This window comes from Thamnophis sirtalis, unplaced genomic scaffold, assembly GCF_051295495.1.
Source record: "Thamnophis sirtalis isolate CommonGarterSnake01/CBP01778 unplaced genomic scaffold, rThaSir2_p1.2 scaffold_5, whole genome shotgun sequence".
NCBI lineage: Eukaryota > Metazoa > Chordata > Lepidosauria > Squamata > Natricidae > Thamnophis > Thamnophis sirtalis.
The window spans coordinates 36,268,089-36,290,844 of record NW_028261385.1 but is presented as its reverse complement, the minus strand read 5'-3'; the positions used below and the strand labels follow the sequence as shown (position 1 = coordinate 36,290,844).

At 36.3% G+C, this 22,756-nt stretch overlaps 1 protein-coding gene across 3 annotated transcripts in view; it reads left to right on the top strand.

The window, feature by feature from the left end:
• Window positions 1-22,756, top strand: part of ARHGEF28 (Rho guanine nucleotide exchange factor 28) — a 150,257-nt gene that overhangs the window by 114,744 nt on the left and 12,757 nt on the right. For all 3 annotated transcript variants that reach the window (XM_087715652.1, XM_087715653.1, XM_087715655.1), the window contains 17 exons: window positions 110-257; window positions 346-467; window positions 1,217-1,357; window positions 2,662-2,912; window positions 3,811-3,933; window positions 5,437-5,554; window positions 6,670-6,924; window positions 8,443-8,519; window positions 9,861-10,039; window positions 11,077-11,165; window positions 11,660-11,842; window positions 13,757-13,885; window positions 14,832-14,920; window positions 15,194-15,232; window positions 15,334-15,381; window positions 16,874-17,350; window positions 18,583-18,877. In XM_087715652.1, coding sequence (XP_087571778.1) covers window positions 110-257; window positions 346-467; window positions 1,217-1,357; window positions 2,662-2,912; window positions 3,811-3,933; window positions 5,437-5,554; window positions 6,670-6,924; window positions 8,443-8,519; window positions 9,861-10,039; window positions 11,077-11,165; window positions 11,660-11,842; window positions 13,757-13,885; window positions 14,832-14,920; window positions 15,194-15,232; window positions 15,334-15,381; window positions 16,874-17,350; window positions 18,583-18,877 — 2,763 coding nt within the window. The remainder of the gene's footprint in view (window positions 1-109; window positions 258-345; window positions 468-1,216; window positions 1,358-2,661; window positions 2,913-3,810; window positions 3,934-5,436; window positions 5,555-6,669; window positions 6,925-8,442; window positions 8,520-9,860; window positions 10,040-11,076; window positions 11,166-11,659; window positions 11,843-13,756; window positions 13,886-14,831; window positions 14,921-15,193; window positions 15,233-15,333; window positions 15,382-16,873; window positions 17,351-18,582; window positions 18,878-22,756) is intronic.

The following is a 22,756-nucleotide window of genomic DNA, read 5'->3' as shown; positions in this document are numbered from 1 at the left end:
ACTAGACTCCTCCTGATTTGGAGAATTTTCGGCATACAAGATAAGTCTGTCTCTTATACATGGATGGAATACATTGCTAAAATCTAACACTCTATTTTTGATTTTCCAGATCTGTCATTCAGAGATAGTCCACAGCCAGCATTCTTGGCAACTCTCCCTTCTACCACAATTCCCATTGGAGTCTCCCTAATGAAAAAGGAAGCATTACAGCAGCAACACTCCTTATCCAGAAGCGTTCCGAGTACCACTTCTGAAAGGTAGACATCAGTCTCTGAAGTCTCTCAGTTTTAAAAAAATCTTTCCAAGTCAAACACTATATTTCTATGATTTTTTTTTTGTCCATAGAAAGAGTATGTCCTCAATGGAGCCAGATACTAATAGCAGCAGTTGGAGATCTAGGTCACACTCTGAAGAGCTGCTGCAAACATTAGGGTCTACTTCGTCTGTTGACTCTTTCATAATTGAAGGTAAACTGGGAACTCAGTGTGATGCCATTCACATGAAAAAATGTGACATTATTAAAAACATTGAATTACCCTACATTAAAAAAAAATAAAAGGGATTGGTGTTCATGTTATGATGAGAAACATGGCTCAAAATTTAGAGATGAGCATTGTACAGCTGATCAAAACTCTTTTTCAGATACTTTAAAATGTTGAAAATTTTTAAGAGGTGCCATCATTGTATTCCTTTAAAGTGTCTTTTTAAAACTGAATGTACATTTGCCAGTACTACAGGATTATTGTGTTTCTTGAGTAAAGCAAATGACTGAACTGTTAGTTCCTTCATAAGTGCTCAGCAAAAGTTTCCAAGCAATGCCAAAGATAAAGAGTAGTGAAACTGGATATGGTTCATCATATACTTTCTCTCTTAACAAGATTAACCTTTTGCAAACTCAGTGACACTTACATTTTTTCTTAACAGAAAATAACATTCTTATTCATTTTGGGATCTCCATTTTTAAAGTAAAGTGCATCCCATTAAATGCTACCATTTTTTTAAAAAAACATGGATTTTATACTAAAGATACACAGATGCAAAATAATTAAAAATTCATAACTATATCTCCAGATTCATAGATTCATTAGTGCCGGTAGTGGGAGTATTAAAAATCAGCATACAAACCAATCATGGAATACATTTTAATTGTTTAATTGGAATCTGAGTGTAACTTGCCTATTTTTTATGTTTAAGAATGGCTTTTGTTTTGCTTTAGATGATGTTGATGCCTCTTTATGGAATGACCTCAGCACTGATACATTGGAATTTGAGGCAGAATCTTGGAGTCTGGTTGTGGAGCCTTGGTTTTGTAACCAACAAGAAAAGGATGTTATCAAGCGACAAGATGTAATCTTTGGTTAGTTTACTATAGTATTCTCCATGCTTCTATATAGATGGTTGGAAGTGAAAATATAAAACAGCCTTCTCTAATTTGGTGTTCACTAGATGTGTAGATGTCAATTCAAATCCCTAGTGTTGCGTAACAGAGTGAGCTCCTGTTACTTGTCACAGCTTCTGCCAACCTAGCAGTTTGAAAGCACATAAAAATGCAAGTAGAAAAATAAGGACTATCTTTGGTAAGAAGGTAGCAGCGTTCCGTGCGTTTAGTCATGCTGGCCACATGACCACAGAGACGCCTTTGGACAGCGCTGGCTCTTCAGCTTTGAAACTGAGATGAGCACCGCCCCCGAGAGTCGGGAACAACTAGCACATATGTGCGAGGGGAAACTTTTACCTTTACCTTTATACGTGTTGTGTTTTACCAGCAGGATTTGATAATAGGAATTGTAATATAAAATATATGCTGGAATCAGTAGTGAAATAAAATTTTAAAAAATGCACACTAGTTTCAGAACTTATATTTTATTTTTTGTATTTGTAACATTCTGAGAAAGTGAGAGAAGCTATACTCCATTTGTAGTCAATATTATCTCAGTTGTGCAGTAATCTGATAAACTGTTATTTAATACTCTTAATGGATCTTTTAAAAAAAAATAAAGATGTTTTTAACCCACTGTTATCATTTCTTATAAATAACTCAAAGCAGTGAACATATCTAATCCTTGCTATTCTTATTTTCTCCACAACAACATCTGAGGTGGTTGGGCTGAGAGAGAGTGACTGAACCAAAGTTATTTAAATGGCTTTCAGGACAAAGGCAGCAGGACTAGAACTCACAGATTTTTCTAGCCTGGTGCTTTAATCACTACATCAAAGGCAATCAAATTAATCAAACATCAAAGTGCCTTAACCACTAGACCAAACTGGCTCTCATCTAATAGAGTCTTTGGATAGAATGGTAGGGCATGCTGAATAATGATACAGTGCAGAGCACTTTTATTTAGGATTACAGCCATGACTCTTTCCCCCCAGTGCTGCATTCTGTTCTTTCTTTCCATGTTATTTTGTTCCAAGCAGTTTGTCATGGTTTTGAGTGTATTCTTAGATTCTGTGGGCTTTAATCCCCATCTCCTCTTTTCAATTTCTTTTCTTGCTAAACATGCATTTATATTTCTGCAGACCTTCGGTGTTTCCTAATGTCCCGATAGCATCCCTCATTTCGAAATGGAACTTCAATATATAAAAATAAACGTAGAAGAGAATCTACTGTAAAATATATTTACCATGACTTATATAATTTTATGTTTTTTTTAAATGTAGAACTAATGCAGACAGAAGTGCACCACATCCATACTTTGTTCATCATGTCCAAAATATTCAGAAAAGGGATGAAAGAAGAACTACAACTGGACCACAGCACAGTGGACAAAATATTCCCTTGTTTAGATGAGCTGCTAGAACTTCACCAGCAGTTCTTCTGTAGGATGAAGGAAAGGCGACAGCTCTCAAGTCAGGAGGGAAGTGACAGAAATTTTGTTATCAGCAAAATTGGAGATGTCCTTGTGCAGCAGGTAGAGCACTGAATACTTTCAACAAAGTTAAATAATGGCTGAATAAGAGGGTTTTATGACCAGTCTTCACTGTTCTCACCATTGCGGTGGATCAGTAGTCATGTGATCATGAGGCAGGCACTTGATGTCCAGCATGGTCACATGATCAACGTTTCCTGCTGACATTCCACAAGCAAAGTCAAAGGGAAGTGGGCAGGAAGTCCCATACTACACTCTGGAGTGCCTGTCCACAGCACCCTCTCCCTCTCAGCACTCATGCACATGCCCATTGTCCAGAATGCCTGCTTGTGACACTCCTGCAGCATCCATGTACTCTTGTGCACTCCAGAGCTCCAGCCTGAAGCACCCCCCACCCCCCTGTCTGTCTGTATCAGAAATACCCAATACTCACCCACACCTAGAACCTGTTTGACTGGGACTCTCATATTTTCCTATTTAATGACAGTCCTGGACTTAGGACAACAACTGGAACTGTAAGGATTGCCCTTGCTAAGGGATGCGATCCTGTGATATTACACTTTACGATTGAATTGCTTAGTGATGGAAATTACGGCCACAGTTGCTTTAATAAGCCAAATGGTTATCTATATATCCATTTGTTATGATCCGGATCCAACCACATCTCCCCTAAACAGATGATAATCCTGAAAGAGGAAGGCCTTAACCTTCCTTCACCAACATTGTCAAGGTGTTTGAGATCACCTAGAGAATGCTCTCCTTTCTCAAGCAATTGTGTGAGATTTCCCAGTTCCAAAATGCTTTTCCAGTGCTTCAAATAGATTGTTGGTGAAGGGAAACAAATCTATTTGGTGAGTAGGAAAACTAATTTGCTACATATCCAGCATGAAGCATTGTGCTAGTTCTACCAGTACTCTATTGAGTAGCTTCTATTTTTCAGTTTTCTGAAGAGAATGCAAGAAAAATGAAGGCAACCTATGGGGAGTTTTGCAGTCACCAGAAAGAAGCAGTTAGCCTTTTTAAAGAATTGCAGCAAAACAAAAAATTCCAGAACTTCATCAAAGTAAGTTGATAATATCTATCTCAGTTGCACAGAAGTTTATTTATTTTACGAGAACTGTTAATGTGAGAGATGGTACAGCACATTAGCTTAGAATTCTAATAAATAGTTCAAAAATAGTTTTTCCTAAGTATACCACAAGGTGGCTCTATTTTAGTGCAGTATGGCAGATAATGCTGACTTTCAGAATTTCTAAGAATTGCAGCCAATGGATATATATCCTGTGTCACATAAGAGGCTTCCATTTATACAAAACAGTTTTCTTACTTTTTGTTAAGATTTTCAAAGTGGAGAGTGAGTTTTTAAGGAAAGGGAAAATCCAATTCTATGTTCTGCATCCATTCCTGTTCTGTATTTTATTTTGTTGTGGATAAAACTCATTAAACTTCAGCCAATGTAAAAAAAAAGGCATTGAATGTTTTAAGGCAGAGGAATTAATAGAATAAAATGAACAAATAAATAAACGCATAGCTCTTTTATAGAAGTTGTCTTCTATTTTTATTAAAGTAATTATAGACACAATTATTTTCATTCCAAAACAGGGCTTATCATTATTAAAAAAGCAAAATGAACTATCTTTAGTGTTTTTTATTATTTGAATAATTAAAAAATAATAATTACATGCATTGGCTTATTTGCTATTGGATTATTTGTACCTAGTTACAAATAAGATAATAAATTATCTATCCCATTCCAATTGGAGGAATCCACAGTAGAAATAAAACTTTTTAAAAAATGTATATACATAACTTTGTTAGTATTTTATTTCTTTTATTATTTCCTCTGATTGTTTAGACCACCTACAGGCTTTTTTGGGTAGGACAAGAAGCAATGGGTGGAAACTAATCAAGGAGAGAAGCAACTTAGAACTAAGGAGAATTTCCTGACAGTTAGAACAATTAATCAGTGGAACAACTTGCCCCAGACATTGTGAATGCCCCAACACTGGAAGTCTTTAAGAAGATGTTGGACAGCCATTTGTCTGAAGTGGTGTAGGGTTTTCTGCCTAAGCAGGGGGTTGGACTAGAAGACCTTCAAGGTATCTTCTGACTCGGTTATTCTAAGGAATGATTCTTTAGAATGCAGGACTAGCAACTTCTATGAGGAGATGCAAAAAAGTCAAAGTGTCAATCACAGCAGTTGAAGCCCTATCCTTTGTGTTGATATGCAGCATTGATAAACATACAAAAGAGATTGGTTTTGATAGTCTTGCTATTAGAGCCATCTTTACTCTTTTTTTAACCATTCTAGGCCATTTCCTTTGGCACTATAGATAATGTATTCAAAATTATTATAAAATTCCTTAGTCTTTTCCTGCATCAGCCTTATAACATGGCAATATGAAGTGAATAATAGCTTAATATCAGATGGATTCAAGCAAGAAATAAAATACATAAAAGATTCTCTTCCTTCACCCAAGCAGAGAGACTTTAAAATCTAAGTGACATTTTAGAAGATCTAGCAAACTTGAAGGCTGTATATTAAAAGTGAAATCTCTTCTTAAAGCTGCGGAACAGTAATCTTTTGGCCCGGCGTCGAGGAATCCCAGAATGCATTTTGCTAGTCACTCAAAGAATCACAAAGTACCCAGTTTTGGTAGAAAGAATATTACAGTATACCAAAGGTAAGCAATAATTTTCTACCTGCTTCATGAATAAATCTTATGATGTGCTTAGCTAAGTAACATCGAAAGCATCAACATTATTTTTAAAATTTCCTATAAAAATATTTCCTTTTACAAATTTGTAATATTCTTTATATTTTTGGATTTTGCTTATTTTGCAAATAACTTTTTTTTTTGCTATAAATGAAATGTTTCCTATATTCGTTATTTATTTATTTGTTAAATGTATTTCCCTCCTATCTCGCTGTGGGCTTTCTCTGGGCAGTTTACAAAAGTAAAAAGGAAGAAATGAAAAGAGTGTAAACAGAAGTAAAATAATAATAAAATAAACAATGAAGTGGAACGTAACAAGAATACACCAATATGGTAACAAAAAGATGGACTGGTAGAAATTAGAGAACAAGGAAGGGGAGGTGGAAGTCTGCCATCAATCCATCAGTAAAATGTCAGGGCTCCAAGAGTAGACTCTTAATCTTGAAAAAAATTACCTGAAATATGATAAAGATTCTAGAAATTGAAAGAATTGAAGTCCGCATTCAGGTTGGGAAAGGATGTTGTAGCTAATCAGTGTCCAGTGATGGGCCTTTGGAACTCCCAAGTCCAGTAAACAAAGGTGTAAGTAGAGGAGGAGATGGTGGAAGAAAAAGAAGTGGAAGCAAGTCTGATTTTGATCCCAGGATTCTGAGCTCATGGTCCTACCAGAACAATGCAGCAAATCTAGAATTACTTTCACGTGGTCATACTGGGAGATTAAGGTGGCAACACCATGGATGGTTCTTCTAAACCACAGGTGTCAAACTTGCTGCGTCATGTTGCCGTCACGACGTTTCATGACCTTTTTACCATTCGAGGAGCTGGGGTGGCTGTGGCCTGCATGTGACACATCTGGCCCATGGACCTCCAATTTGACCCCCCTGTTCTAAACAATGAATGTATTTTCAGGTTTCTGCTTTTTAAGCAGCAAAATGTTGATTTTAGAATTCCGTGAGTCATAAACCATCCACAAAACAGATTTGAAAATAATATTCTGGCTCTTTCTTTCTATGAAAATCCACCCTAAATAATTTAAGGGGGAAGGGTTTGCTAACAAGATGCGCCTCTTTGTTTTTATACAGAAGGAACAGAAGAACACCAAGATTTGTGTAGAGCCCTTAACCTTATCAAGGATATGATCGTAGCAGTTGATTTGCAAGTCAGTGAATACGAAAAGAAACAGAAGTTACTGGAGATTCTCAGTAAAGTTGAGAACAAAACATATACCAAACTGAAAAATGGACATGTTTTCAGGAAACAAGATTTGATCAAGAAAGAGAGGACGCTTTTGTACGAAGGCTTAGTTTATTGGAAGACAGCTACAGGACGTTTCAAAGGTTATTGAAATTCCAATTCCTTGTATATGTTCAGTGGTGCATCATATTCTGTATTTTTCTAAAGAAAGTTAATTTTTTTTACAAGTGTGTTAAGTTGCTAAAGGTATGAAAAATGTCTTAGAGTATAGCTAGGATAGCAATATGTTGATGGCCATGGTATTTTCTCTCACTAATTTTCCCCAGAGTTAAGCTTGTCTGAATCCTTTATTTCCTGTCATAAAAGTAAGAAATCAGTTGATCTGATTGTAACGTACCCAACACTAGCAATCTGTTTTCCAATATAGTACAAAATCACATTACACCTGTTCAAATGTTAGATGTAAAATTATATCTTCAAGATAAATTTATTTCATTAACCTAACCAGTACACCGTAGTAACAAAAAAAGAAGCACAAAATTAAGAAAATAATAAAATCACGTACATATATTGACTCTGAAATAGCAATCTTATGCTCAGATTATGTGATCAAAATCACTTAAAAGGATTACAGGCAGCCCTCCCTGATGAGCCTGTTGCAGAGGGAAGTGTCCCCTTCTGAAAATTTATCCCATCACCACTTAGTGCACACCTTGAACATTGAAGAACACCTTGAAAAGGGTCCAAGTAAAAATTTTAACAGATAGGCAGACTGAAGCAAGTGAAATGAAGACTGAAGCAACTAGATGAACTGATTGTATTACCCTGACTCTAGCACAAATAATCCTCATTTAGCAACCATAATTGGGACTGCTAAGTTAGTCATTAAGGGAAGTGGCCGCTAAGCAGACCCACATCAACATATGATTTTACTTCAGCTTTCCTTTGCTTTACCAGCCTATGTAGCTTGTAATTACGATAATTAGTAATCATCAATCAACCATGGACGATATAAAGTTTTTCATTATTGTATCTGCAAATTCTTACAAAATGAGAATTACCTCTATTAAATGAGGATTACCTGTGTTAAAATATAATATGTAAACCAGAAATTCTTAATTAATAGCTATATTAGCAATAGCACTTAGACTTATATACTGCTTCATAGTGCTTTACAGCCCTCTCTAAGTGGTTTACAGAGTCAGCATATCGTCCCCAACAGTTTGGTTCCTCATTTTACCGACCTCAGAAGAATGGAAGGCTGAGTCAACCTTGAGCCTGGTGAGATTTGAACTGCCAAACTGCTGGCAGCCGGTGATCAGCAGAAGTAGCCTGCAGTACTGCACTCTAACCACTGTGCCACCATGGCTCATTAGTTGGTATTGTTTCAAAATAATGCTGGCGATAAATCTGTGCATGTCACTTCATTGAATACAAACCACTGAGCTCCAGAGCTGAAGCCTCAAAGGGAAGTGTGCCCTCCTCATCAATTTATTACGTGTTTTCATAGGATGTTCCATCCTAATCAGTGCACCTGGTGAATCTATGAATATTGTACTGTGATGTGAATGTTTTTAAAGAATTGAAATTATTTTCATTCGATTTGTTTCATATGATATGAATGATTGGTCTATAACAGTGATTTTCTTTTCTTTTTAAAGATATTTTAGCTCTGCTTCTAAATGATGTGATGCTGTTTTTACAAGAAAAAGATCAGAAATATGTATTTGCAGCTGTTGTAAGTATGCATGTTTAAAAACACTTTAAATGGTCTTAACTGGGAAATTGTGTCTTTTATAAAAATAATAATAAATGTTGGGGCTTTATTCAATCAAAATTAAGCATTTTAGTTGGCAATCTTGAGTCTGTGTAAATTTGGATAAATTTCTGTTCAAGTGATTGAAATAAAATAGATATTTAGTAGCATATTTTATCAAATCTCTAAAATGATAAATGAATTTGAAGATTCCCTTAATGATTCATACTACTGATTTCATAGCAGGTTAGGCAAAATATAATGACACTCTTTACTAAGTGGTGAGGGGCACTGTAGCATTCCTGAGGTTGGTTGTATGGGTGGGCAGATTGCCAAGCTCCTGAATTTTGTTCATATGACCACACAGTGCTTCATGACCATAACTTTGAAACCAGGTCATAAGAAGCTTTTGGGGAGATCTTTTGTGACTTTGAACAATTGATAGGTGACTAGTCATAAGTTGAGGTTAACCTGTAACTTTGCTCAAATTGCAGCTTATATATTGCTGTGTGTAGAAGGTAACAAACCCATACATGTTAAACATTATTCCAGATAATATAATGAATGGATATTAAATGCAGGACAGATTGAGGAATATTTAGACACAATGCATCTTAGAAAGTGTGTAGAAGAACAAAAGAAAGTTTCCAATAAACTAATTATTGAAGTGGAAACAAAAAGAGCAACACAGATGTTAAAATTCAATAACCTGGACCAGATGGCCTTTTTATAAACTAAAAGACATTTACTGAAATTCCGATTAAGCCATTAACTTAGATAAGGAATGGAATTCAACAATGTCAAGCATTTTCATTGTCCTGTTTTAATTTCTGTGTTATTTAGTGAGGACTATTGCAGGCTGTTCAGAGTCATACAGACCTGTTTTTTACAATGCACATTGCAAGCTTTTCAACAGCAATATTTGCAAAAAAGACTAATAAATTTCTAACTGTATTGATACATCCCGATCAGGCCTGATTTATCCTGACATGAAGGATAATGCTTTGTATATATTTTGAATGATGTTGTAGTAAAAGGACAAACTTGCTCTTTCTCACATAATTTACCTTTGTTCACAAAAAAAGGTACAAAAACAAAATAATGTTTCCAGAAATAGCTGACATAGTGTTACATTGAAATGATCAGGGGTCTCCAGCCTTGGCAACTTTAAGACTTGTGGACTTCAAGCAAAGCTGGCTGAGGAATTCTGGGAGTTGAAGTCCACAAGTCTTAAAGTTGCCAAGGTTGGAGACTCCTGATTTAGATGGTCAGTCAGATCCTTTTACTCAGAATATACTCTGATTTGCATTTTTCCCCCTATAGGATCAGAAGCCTGCTGTTATAGCTCTACAGAAACTTATTGTCAGAGAGGTAGCCAATGAAGAGAGAGGGATGTTCTTGATCAGTGCATCCTCCACAGGACCTGAGATGTATGAAATTCATACTAGTTCCAAAGAGGAACGCAGTCACTGGATGAGGCAAATTCAAGAAGCAGTGGAAAGGTACATACTGGAACATTGGTTGCCGCTTGCTAACTGTTCTGACCTAGGCTTCCCCAGCAGCACGAAGCCAAGTCTTCGTCCCGATAAACCCCTTTTATTTTATTTATAGTGAATTCCTCTCCAGCCCATAGTCTTTCAAAATAGTTCACAATTACCAACCTTTATCAGACTTGGAGAGTGGCCAGGCTGATATTTTTCAGACGTCACAATGCTTGGCAAGAATGAACTAATTGTCTCCTGCAAATACCCCTCCCCCTTTGACCCTCTTTTATTCCCTATGGGAGGGACCACCTGTGGCCTTACTCCGAAGTTTACCTTTGTTCCTTAGCTTTTCCCTTTGTCTGGCAACTTTGTGCATGTGTACACTAGGAACAGGCTCCAGCTGTTCGTCTGCCTCACTGATGTCTGACTCTGAAGGCAGCTGATAATTGTCAGATGGCCCTGGCCCGATCTCTGTCTCAGACGCGGAGCACTCGTCAGAACCTTCCCCAAACTCCAGGACTGTCCCATGTTCCTCCCCAACTTCCTCACTGTCTGAATCTGCTGACAGTTCTGCTGGCCACTGGTGGGCCACAGCACTTGTATTGCAGTGTCTGTTATAAAACGAAGTCATGTGTCTTTCCAGGTCAGGCTATTTGGGATAGTTAAATGGCAGTATGACTTGGGATCTGACTTCCAAAGAAACTGTTCTGCTAGGGAGGACAGGAATAGTAAGACACCATCTTTGTTGCAGTTTAATGTCATTGGTAAGCATGTCATTTATGATGTCATGTCCAGCCTGGTTTTTAAAGTAGATAGTAGACAACTGCTTAAATGCAATCTTTATTTCTCTTCAATATTTCTTACTCAGTGGACAAAATGTGGAAAGAAAATATATCTGCCAACCTCATCAAATTATACATTTCTCTGCAACAACCCTTTTAAATTAACCCTATTAAATTAGTATGAGTGATGCTGACTTTTCCAAAAGGATTCCTGTATATAATGAAAAAAAAAAGATTGCTTTAATCTGTTTTGCTTATATGGCATCACTGAAGTTGTCCGGAAGAAGAAGGCAAAATAGGCGATTCTGATGAGGACCGAAAAATAACTGAAGCCAGAGCAGCCAAAATTCAAAAATGTCAAGGTATAGTGTAATGTTTTCTGGCACTTTAAAGCCAATACATTCATCCATTAGAGTGGAAATAGTCTTAAGAAAGGATGTCCCTTCCTCCATTATACATTATATAAGCATGTCTGTGCATTAGGATTTCCTACCCTGTTTCCTCATTGTGAAGTAACTATCATGTGTATGTGGTTGCTTCACCAGGGATGGGATTGCATGCAATTCATAATAGAAATACCAAATTTTTAAATGATAATAATAATGTGTATAATTATGGTTCTAGCATAAATACCAAATTTTTAAATGATAATAATAATGTGTATAATTATGGTTCTAGCATAAATACCAAATTTTTAAATGATAATAATAATGTGTATAATTATGGTTCTAGCATAAATACCAAATTTTTCAATGATAATAATAATGTGTATAATTATGGTTCCAGCATAAATAAGTAATAATTACAATTGCCATACCTTTTAATCTTAATAGTGCATGCTTTTTTTTGGGTACAGTACTCTTGAATAATCAAGATCAGCAGATCTGTAACTACTTAGAAGACAAGCTTAATATCTATGCAAAGCTTGGAAATATGAGTGGTTTTGAAGAAGTTCATGCAGAACCGCATCTACTTATTAAACCCGACTCTGGAGAAACTCCTCAAGTGGCCTCCCTTCTGGCGGCAGCTCTCAAAGAAGGCAAGTCTCTGTCTACATATAAAGTATTATTTCCCCAAGGGCATCTCCTCCCCCTCTGCTCCTTGTCACACCTCTTAATATTTTAATTAATTTCAGGTTTAAAAAGTTTGAAAGCAGGCACTCAGAATTCTCCTACAGGTGATCATAATAGCTCCAAGGTACTTCTAACTTCACTAACTTTTTGAGTGTGGACTTCCAAAGTCACTGAGAAATCTGTTGTTTTGACCGAAGCTTCCTGAGAGCATGAAGCAAACTCCTTGTCCCAACAAAAAACCCTTTTATTAATTGACTGTGAATTCTGCTCATTCACATCCAGCAAAGTCTTTCAAGGGAGGATTTACAGTTACAGACTTTATCTGGCTTGGAGTCCTGACAGGCCAATATCTGCAAAACCTGGCAAGGAGTCTTGGGAATTCACGAACCAATTAAGCGAACTAATTGTCTCCTGCAAACTCCACTCCCCTTTTGCTCCTCTTTTATTTCCTCTAGGAAGAGGCCATTCATTGTCCATCTGTGGCCTTACTCCCAAGTCAACCCCTGTTCTTTACCCGTTCCCTTTGTCTGGCTACTCTGAGCATCTACACACTGGGAATAGGCTCCAGCTGTTCATCTGCCTCACTGATGACTGCCTCTGAAGGCAACTGATAACTATTATATAGCTCTGGCCCCCTCTCTGCCTCTGACACAGAGCCCACATCAGAGCCTTCCCCAGACTCCAGGACTGGCCCATGTTCCTCCCCAACCACCTCACTGTCTGAATCTATAGAACATCTTGTATACATTTTCCTTATATGAGGTGGCTAAAGTTAACTTTCTTTCTCAGAAAGTATCTTGCTGTTCCCACTGGAACGTACACTTTGCCTTCCAGTTATTGCACAGGAGGCCTGCCAATGTGGAAGGTTCTCAGGGTTCCAAATAGTATCCTCCATAAAATAAGAATCTGAGGCTAGAGATTCCTCAAGATTCAAATTTATTAAATAAGCCATGTTTGTACATCTGGGAAAATCTGAATCTGAAAGCTTCCAGGTTTTCCCCACCTAGTTGAAAGTTCCAAACCCTGTCCCAGCACCCACATGTCCATCACGTGGTCCAATCATCCACTGTCACGAAGGAAGATTCCTACCATCCACGTCAGACATTTTTAATAGATTTTTGTATCCCCTATAAATCATGCATTGCAAAGACAGCTTGAAAGTGGGAGAAACCTCTCATGTAATTTACCGGATTCCCTGCATGGATTGCCCTGTGACTATGGAGAGGAAACTTAAGCATCAGATTGCGAGAACACAAGTGAGCGGTTCGACGAAGAGACCCAAACTCATTGGTAGCCTCACATTGCAATGAACAAGGACATATATTCAATTTCGCAGCTACTAAGATTGTTGCCCAAGTAGGGACAAAAATAGCCAGGGAAATGATTGAACCTGGGAAATGGGCCCCTTGTCAGTCAACACGAGTTCTGATTTACCACTAGCTTACTAGAAGCTTAGAAGCCAAGGGCATGGCAGCACAAGAAAACAACAATCATGACTTACTAGCCAGCCATCCCCAGTTAACAACTAAAAATCATAGCCAGGTATCACATATGCATAGAACAGCTGAATGTCCACATTCTGGAGCGAGAGAAGCTCCCTGAGGATGGCCTCCAGCATGAGTCCGAAAGCTTGCAAGACTAAAATACACTATTAAGTGTAGCTACATTTTGATGTGTTATATGTAATCTATTATATCTAATTGGTTAATCACTATCAGTCGTATATATATGAATGATATAGAAATGACTAATACTTATGGGCTGATCATGACCACAAAAATCTCCTTCTCTTTCTTTCTCCTCCTTTATTATAAATGATATAAGAATTACTGTTTACCTTATAGACACAATAAACACCTAAATGTTTGCTTTTGTTGCAGCTGAAAACCTTCATGCAACAGTAGCATTATTGAAAACGAAAGACGCAAACCACTCAAAAGAAGAGAGTGTTGGTGACTCATGTTTGACAAATCTTAGTGAAACTGAAGTCTGTGAACCTTTCACTGATTGTTAGTAAGAGCTAATATTTTTAATCACCCACTGCTTAGATATATTTACCATGATTGTTTCAAAATACAAAAATATAAAAAGTCTAATGCAATATATAAAGATACTTCCTAGTAGAATTAGATATGTCATTGGTACTTGCTTCCTGACAATGTTTAAATGTTTCAATCAGGTATGTGCTAATATGAAGTCCTGTAAACTGTGAATGGATTTAGTCAATTCAATGCTTATTATTGCAAAAACTATTGAGAACTATTAATCTGTAACAATGATTGAATGACTTGTATGCCACGTGTATTCGTATGCTTGGAGATTACTTGAAAAAAATTAATCTGGCCTTGAAGTCTTACACATATTTTCTGTATTGATAGTGTGATATTGCATTTATTTTTCTGTTGCAAAAGGGCCCTTGCATTTCTGTATTATAGCAATACTCCATTAGGAAAAAAAGTAGAACAAAGGTATACTTTTTGATTTTTAACATGAGAATTGAAGCACTAACTTTAAAATTTTTGAAAACAAAGTGAAGTAGGTCTTCAAAACTTAGACCTTCCACATATCTACAATGATGATTGATGGTTCTCGGTACCAGTTAAAATAAAAGTTCTGTTAGAAAGGAGTTGCACCAATACCAACTGCATATATAATTATTAGTGATTAAACTCAACATTTTATTAAACATTCTTAATGGTACAAAGAAATCTATGAAAAACTGAATAGCAGTATCCCTTAGACATGGAGAAAATCTCAGGAAAGAAAGGGTTGAAAAAGAACAAGAAAAAAAGAACAAGAGAGAGGAAGAAATCTAAGTAAGCAAAGGGAAAATAAAACAAAGAAAGCTAAGTGAGTGGAATGCTAGAAATAATATGTTAAATCCACCATAATTAGAGATATACATTTAATTTTTAAATTCTAAGTCATATTTTTCATCTTGGCATTAATCTCTAGGTACAGAACTACACAAGGTAGAGAAAGAAACTTGTAACTCTGACCTGCACGATGAAAATAATGTAGCAGAAATGGATATTCTAGACCAGGTACTGTACTTTCATATGCGCCTTGAATGGCATTATCTAGGCATTGAATTTAGCCCTTTTCCTATACCCCTTTTTTGTCTCTACTTTCACTTTATCTAGTCTTTATGCCTTTCCCCCCCTCAAAGCTGCCATTAAATAGCTGCTTAATATAATATTTGTGCATGAACTTACACTATTTTTGTAAATAGCAAACGTTTTAGATAATTTTCTAAACAGACCAGAAGATGGCAGTACAGTTGCACAAATAAACTAATGTAATTTATATGTTTGTAGGAAGAAAATGCCAGCTTTTCTGCTTCTGCACAAACTGAGGTAAGATGGTTCTCTTACAGCAATCTATTAATATTCCCTACTCTTAAGTTTATTCTGTTTTTAATTCCTATCTCATCCTCAGTGTTTCCTTTCTTCCTTAGGTTGTGCAGACTATCCAGAATTTAACACGGCTCTTATACAGCATTCAGGTGATTATTGCTTAGTAAATTTTAAAAATTGTACATTCAAACAGCTCACAGCTTTTCTTGTTTTCTTGTTAACAGTTGAGCAGTCTCTTGACAAAAATCTTCTCTGAACATTATCCTATTCTTTGAAAAAAAGTGTTCATTAACTACAAAGAGTTGGAAACTACTTTACAGTGGATTAGTTATGAGTTTGTCTTTTTCTCTTGTCTTGGTTCTTGGACACCACATTTGAGGGGGGGATTAATATAATTTAAATGCCAATGTAGCATTAGTTTTCTCCTAAAGTACTTGATTGGTTGAACCTGACTGAGGTGATAGGCCCCTGAATTGTCTCTAGCACAAACAGGGTTGGGCTGCTACAGGTTCGCCTAGATTCGGGAGAACCGTAGCTAATGTTATGGCCAGTTCGGAGAACCTCCAAATCCCACCCCTGGCTGGCCCCACTCTGTAGGAATCTCCATGCAGCCCGTTTTGGATACAAGGTAAGTACAGGGCCCACACGGTGGCTCAGCGAGGGCGAAAAACGGGGCCTCCTGGAAGTTCCGTTTCCGGCCTCCGGAACCTGGGGGAGGCAGTTTTCACACTCCCAGAGGATCAAGGAAAGCCTCCAGAGCCTGGGGAGGGTGAAAACGCCCCCTCCCCCATGATGCAGGAGGCCAACTAGGCCATAACCACTCAGCAATGGGCAGAGAACCTGTTGCTGAAATTTTTGAAGTTCACAACTCTAAAGTTTGAAGTTAGTGGTTTTCCTTGAAAAATGTTCAGAGAACATTCTGAATAGATATTCAACATCATGCATGTATTTATTGCCCATATGAAAATAAAAATATGCAATTAGAGAGAAAACCAATAAAGGAGAATATTTGTAGTGCAGGGTTGAAAGGAGGTGTCCTTGGTGCTTTCTGCTTGTTTTCTTGCAGAAGTTTCATTACCCTACCTAGGGAACATCATCAGTTCCACTAAGGATTGCTTTTTGCTGTCAAACCATTCTATAAAATGTAATTCAGAGTTATAAAATTAAGCATATTTAAATTCTATCTCATGTGGACAGAAAGAATGATAAAAGATAAAAGATAAAATTATAGATCATCTTTGCTGGCTAAAATGGTGGGATAATGAACAAACTTTCAGGATTTTTCAAAGCTGTTGTTGGAAGTTTGAGTCTCAGGCATCAAGTCATATTTGAGATCTCTGTTCAAAGCACTTCTTATCTTGGTTAAGAATATATTTATTTCCAAATAAGCCGGAATTTGTAAATTGTAAGGTATAGTGAGCCAAAAACTACAACGTTAATCATAGGATTAGTGCAGAAAATGAACACATGTTATTATCTGAAAATGGAAACAGTATGTTATATGAATAAAACAACAAACATCGTCTTAGACTTGCACGTGGGATTTCCTTTTTAAGACTATTATGCATTAAATGTTGGCATTTTATAAAATGAATAGAACAACTGGTAGAAATTGTTACTCCATTTTGTTTTGATGAAAAGGCAGCCTTGACTATCCAGGACACTCACATTGAGATCAATAAGCTGCTTCTGCAGGAACATGAAAGATCCAGCTTGAGCCACAGCCCACGGAGCACTTTCTTTCCCGAACAAGAAAAACAGAGAAACTTAAAAGAAGAATTCGCAAATATTCCTAAACTCAAGCAGCAATTTCAGCAAGAGCAGCAACGATGGCACCGTGAGTGTGAGCAGCAGCAACAGGCGCACGAGACAAGAGATAGCCAGTTGCTGGAGAAGGAGAAAGAGTGCTGTAGCCAAGAAGAGTTGCTTTGCAAAAACCGTGAAGAGCTCGATGGCCAGTTTCAAGATTACCAACAGAACCTCGAGAGACTCCAAGAGAGTCAGAGGATGGTGGAGAAGGAACGGGAAACTGTCAGGTTGCAGCAAAGCATTCTACACCACTGGAAACACAACCATCCAAGCAATCTGCCAGCAATCATCTCATCGGGAAACAACGAGGTATGCAGCATTTCCAAACCTTATTGAACTTGGTGATAGATCTTCCTCAGGCCCCACCTGAGATAGTCCAGTTTGATGAGCTAACACATGAGACCAAGAATGAGTAAAGAACCCACTGAGTTTATGGCCGAGATAAGATCTGAGTCACTATCTCAGTGTTTCTCAACCTTGGCTACTTGAAGATGTCTGGACTTCAACTCCCAGAAGCTGGGGAATTCTGGGAGTTGAAGTCCAGACATCTTCAAGTTGAGAAACACTGCACTATCTTATTTATGTAACTCAGACAAAGAAGAGATAAAGATTGACAGGGAGATTAATAACTTGCAATGATCATAATCGCTTATGCTGATTTCTTTAAGCTTCCAGCAGTCATACTACTGTTTACTAGAATTACCAAACTCCAGGCATTACCACTGAAAAGCCATTGTATCATTCTGATGGGCAAGTCAGGGTAATCAGGATGTTCTTGGAGTTGAAAAGGTGGGAAGGAAGCTGTTGGCAGTGGAGCATCACAGAGGGAAAACAAGGGTATTATAGTTAGAGTACAGTACTCATACAATAGAGAAATGCATGAAGTCCTTACCCCTGAATGTGCCTTTGGGGTCTCCTCTATAATATGCAGTGGGAAGTGAGACGTGCCACTTATGATTATTAGGATTTCTCTATCCACAGGAAGTGTCATCCAGTGGAATGAAGATAGCAAAATTTGTTGTTTAAGAGTTTTTGTAGTTGATGGACTATAATTTAAGTATCATGCTTTTTCATTTACAGGTGATAATTCTACTTACATAATGTGAGAAACAGGATAATCTCAAAATTAGCTTCTTTTTAAACAGCAGACAAAACATAAAAATGTAGCAACAGTCTAATCTAGTGCTTACTTGGAGAAAATTATAGCACATACTTTTTTAAGAGGAAAGAAAAAAAGAACTATTCTAAAACATACCGTCTCCCCTTCCTTCTTTCCCTCCCTTCCTCTCTCACTCCCTCCATGAGGTGAAGTTGTTTAAGTGTTAAATTATTATTTTTTCCACAAATTGTGCCTTGCATGAACTTGCTACCCTGATCTTGATTCTCATCTTGGCAACAGATCAATAAGATGAAGCTTTCTTTTCTTTTCTTTTTTGTTCAAAGCTGGTTAATTACTTCAAGATATAGAACGGAGATTTATGGTGGCAGGAAATGATAAAAATTTGGCCTGCTTAGACTTCCTTTTGTATTCTTATGTACAGATAATGGGACCTCTTCATTTGGACAGTTTTTGTGGTGAGAATTCAGCCATCATAAAAGAAACCCTAGTACAGATGTCATTAAACCACCTCAACAGATCAAATTCTCTAGCATGCCAAGACTGTGGGAATAGTGTAAATTTAACAGATTCAGAGTTACCAAGGAGAACTGAAAATCAGGCCAACTTCAACATGGATATTTCTTGTCAGCAAACATTCACTGCTGATCTCTCAAAATCAACAGGATCCCGGCATCATCCTTCTTCCAACGCAAATCAATCCGATGCTTGTAACAATCGTAAGTTGTGCTTCAATACATATGTCTAGTAAATAACATAGTGAAAAAGTAACATCTGTTTTCTTCTAAGTATTCTTATTTATTGAAATAAATCTTTGAATTTTCTGCTATTAAGATAGGGGAAGATATGAAAAATACCACATTTTTTAAGATATGAAATTTTGATGCATCTCCCCCCCATCCAACCAAATCCAGAGACAAAAGAGAAGCAAATATGAAAGTAACCTATTTTTAAGGTTTGGAATATCTGCTCACCCAATTTCCCTTAGTAGGGTTCTTGTAAACCCATACTACGTATCTTAGCTGTGTATATATAGTAGCAAACCATAGGCTGTGAGGGGGTGGCCTAAGATATTTTTGCATGTATAGTGTAAATGAGATATTGCAAATCTGTGTTTGCTATAGCTTTCCAGTCACAAAACAACTTTGGCAACTTGGTTCAAGATGATAAATTCTGAAATCAAATGCAAAGTTGCACATGTAACCACCAATGGATTGTGAACTGAATTGTGATCACATAGTTTCATCGCGAAGCACGGGTATCCAGCTAGTAATTATATATTCCACTGGATTCCTGATTAGTTTCTCAAAAGTTACAGTGAATGTATTATCAAAACAGATTAAAATAATTTAAGATATCTTACAGACTTTTATTTAGATCTGATGTTTATAAGGACATAAAATCTAAACGTGTCATATGTATACACAGTATCAAACGATTCAGCAAGCAAAATAAAATAATGAGATTAGATAAATTTAAAATGTGTAATGCTTTTCAGATTTTACAGCGTACAGAATATGTTCTATTGTGTAGTCTCATAAATATTCTTTTCTTAATATTTTTTTTATTTTTTATTCAAAACAAACACAACATCCTTCTTTACATGCTGTAGAAAGTGTATCAGTTGGTTACAAAAAGACTTTCGTGAATCTCTTCAACAGTCAACAAACATAATTCATATTAACTCAAGCATTTTAACTCAAATATTTATATATGTCACCATCATCATATCTCCATTTCCATTTGACTATAATTGTTTGAGTGTCCTTCATCATAAAATATACCAAAATTTAATACATAACCACATACTCTCCTTTCAATTACTGTTTCTAAAATCCTCCACTAACACTAAATCCTTATGTCCTATTCTAGCTAAACATCCATAATATTTAATAACAAAGTTTTCTAATCCTCCTTTCCAAATCATTGTTTAAAATTTACATCCAGTTCCTTATACTCATATCTATATATACGTTGTTATTCTTATCCCTCCTTTATTTGACTATATCCTGTATCATAACATTTCCCCCCTAATAATCAAAACTTTATATCTAACTTGGTTCTTTTTTTAAATTAACCTTTATATATAATCCAAAGGGATTTCCAATCTTCCTTACATGTGTACCATTCAATATTCATATCCAATTATACTCATCATAATACTATACATTGTATACATTAGTAATATTATCAATTATTTATTTAAACTATATCTATTGTCAATAAATTTCACTAAGTTTAACTAGTTTTAAATTATATTCTCCCATCTATCAACCTGTATCTTTCCAATAGCAAAACAGTCTCATATATTTTTCTGCCATTTCTGGTGCCAGTCCTCTAATCATCTCCTTGATCAACTTTGTATGGACTCCACTTAGCAACTCCTTGCTTATAAGATCTCTCATGAAATCTTGATGCCCTTCTTCTGTTTCCTTAGTCAGCTTATCTTTAATTGCGGGAGTGTTATCAATGCTATTGTAATGAAATTTATCTCTTTAAATCCATACATTCTTTGTTTTTTTCCTTCTTCTGTATCTTGCCCTCTGGGATAAATTTCCCCTCCCTTTAATTCCTCTTTCAGTATTCCACTCTTTCCATTTTCAGGGACAAACAATCACCATAAATATCAGCAAATTTAATCTCTTTATATTCATTTTCCACTTCGATTTTTGGGGTTTTAACCATCACGTTTTCCATTTAATAAGCATCCTCAACTTCATCATATTTTGCTGTTATATGCTCTAAGTCTTCACTTCTTCTCTATCTTCTCATATGTATTTGATAATTTCTGTATTTCTGTCTTTTGCAAGTTTACGGTTTCTGTTTGCTTTTGAAATTGTGCCATTCTATCCAGCTAACAAACACAGCTGCTCTAGCTTGGAAGGTTAATAAAATTAAGCATAGATTCACAAAGATGTTTTGTTTTCACTTTTCTCTGGTTAAAGATATACTTCAAAGGGACATCTGTATGCTTCCCTTCTTATCACTCTCTATAACCAAGCAGTGAGTATTTGTAGCACCAAGCCAAAACAATCAGTGAAGAAAAAAAGTGTTCCATTTCCAATACACAAACCTTCCAGCCTCCCAGTAGCAGTGTTATTGCTGCAAATTTCCTTATTTCTTTTTGTATCTTTTTTATATTTCAAGTTACAAAAAAGAGTCCATTTTTTAAATGGGTTAGAAGAACACCCATGAAAGAGGAAAATATTAGACCATAGGTTACAGAGAATAATAAAAGAAAAAATAGAAGAAGAAAACTTAATCCATTCATTTTTAAAAAGCTTGCATAAATTCCATCCATGAAAATAGCATTTTAAAAGTAAGATAACTACTGTCCAAAACCATTACAAATTTAATTCTGCCACTTGATTCTTCTGTTCTCCAATTTAAATTAATTTTAAAATTTTTTATAGGCAGTCTCTTTTTAAAACAGTAAAAGTTCCTCACCAGCTGAAAATACTTTCTCTTTCCGTATCCTTCCCTTTTGGAGCCGCCCCGACTTTGTCAGCTTTGGCTGGATTTTTGGTCACCGGCTTGAAGAACTTCTCTTGCATCAATCAGGGACTTTGCGATGTCCCTGAGGGTCAGCAAGACGTATTCTTCCTGTTCACCATCTCTTCAGGATGGTTTAGGTCCAATTGGACCACCCAGCAGCAAAAGTATCTGCTGCGGTCTCGGATCATCAAGACCACATGTCCGTATCATCGCGACGTTGGCTCCTCCTCATCTCATAAATATTCTGTCTTCCCCAGATATATTAGTCCAGAAAAACCTATAAGAAAATGAAAATATTTACAGGTGGGGGAAGTTTATTTGCTCATTTATATGCATATATAGATTTGGACTACAAGGTGTTTAATTGAGAATCTAAAGGTTGCTTTTCGCATAATTGGTAATTGTTAGGTCCAGTGCATATGCTTTACAAATGGCCTTGAGGCAAGTTCCCACAAATGGCAAAACTCAATACTAGATATTAAAGGCTTTGTAACAACCGGCCAGTCACTTAACTTAATATCAGGAAGAAAATGATTGAAAGACATTACATTCATGCTAAGCTAATCATTGCCTTATTTTATGTAATATCCAATTGTTTGATTAATTAGAATAGGAAGGAAATTAAAGTTTACATCACTGGGTTTAAAACGTTCTATTCAATCAAGTCCAGTTAAATGTTCAATAGGGTGCCTGGATATTTAATAAAGACAGTTACAGGAAATTGTATAGGTTATGTATAGTTAAGCAAAGTGGAAACTGATATTTTTAAATTGTTAAAGGAATAGCTCTTGAAGTACAATAAGTATAATCGCTATTTATTATAAATGGCACATTCGTCTTTTATAAATAAATAAGTGCATGAATGCAGAGCTAAATTTAGTCTCCCAGGAATATTTTTAATAGGATCCTAAATTTGAATGTCTGAGTAGTAGTCTCTCACTTTTTACTTTTTCTTATACATGCACCCAAGTAAGTGGTGAGGTAACAGAAGTTTTTATTCATGTTAGCAAGCAATTATAAATAGAGAAAAATCTAGCACTTGAAATCAAACTGAAATCCTAAAATTCCCATCTTCCACACTTTGGACTGGGAATACTTTTGGT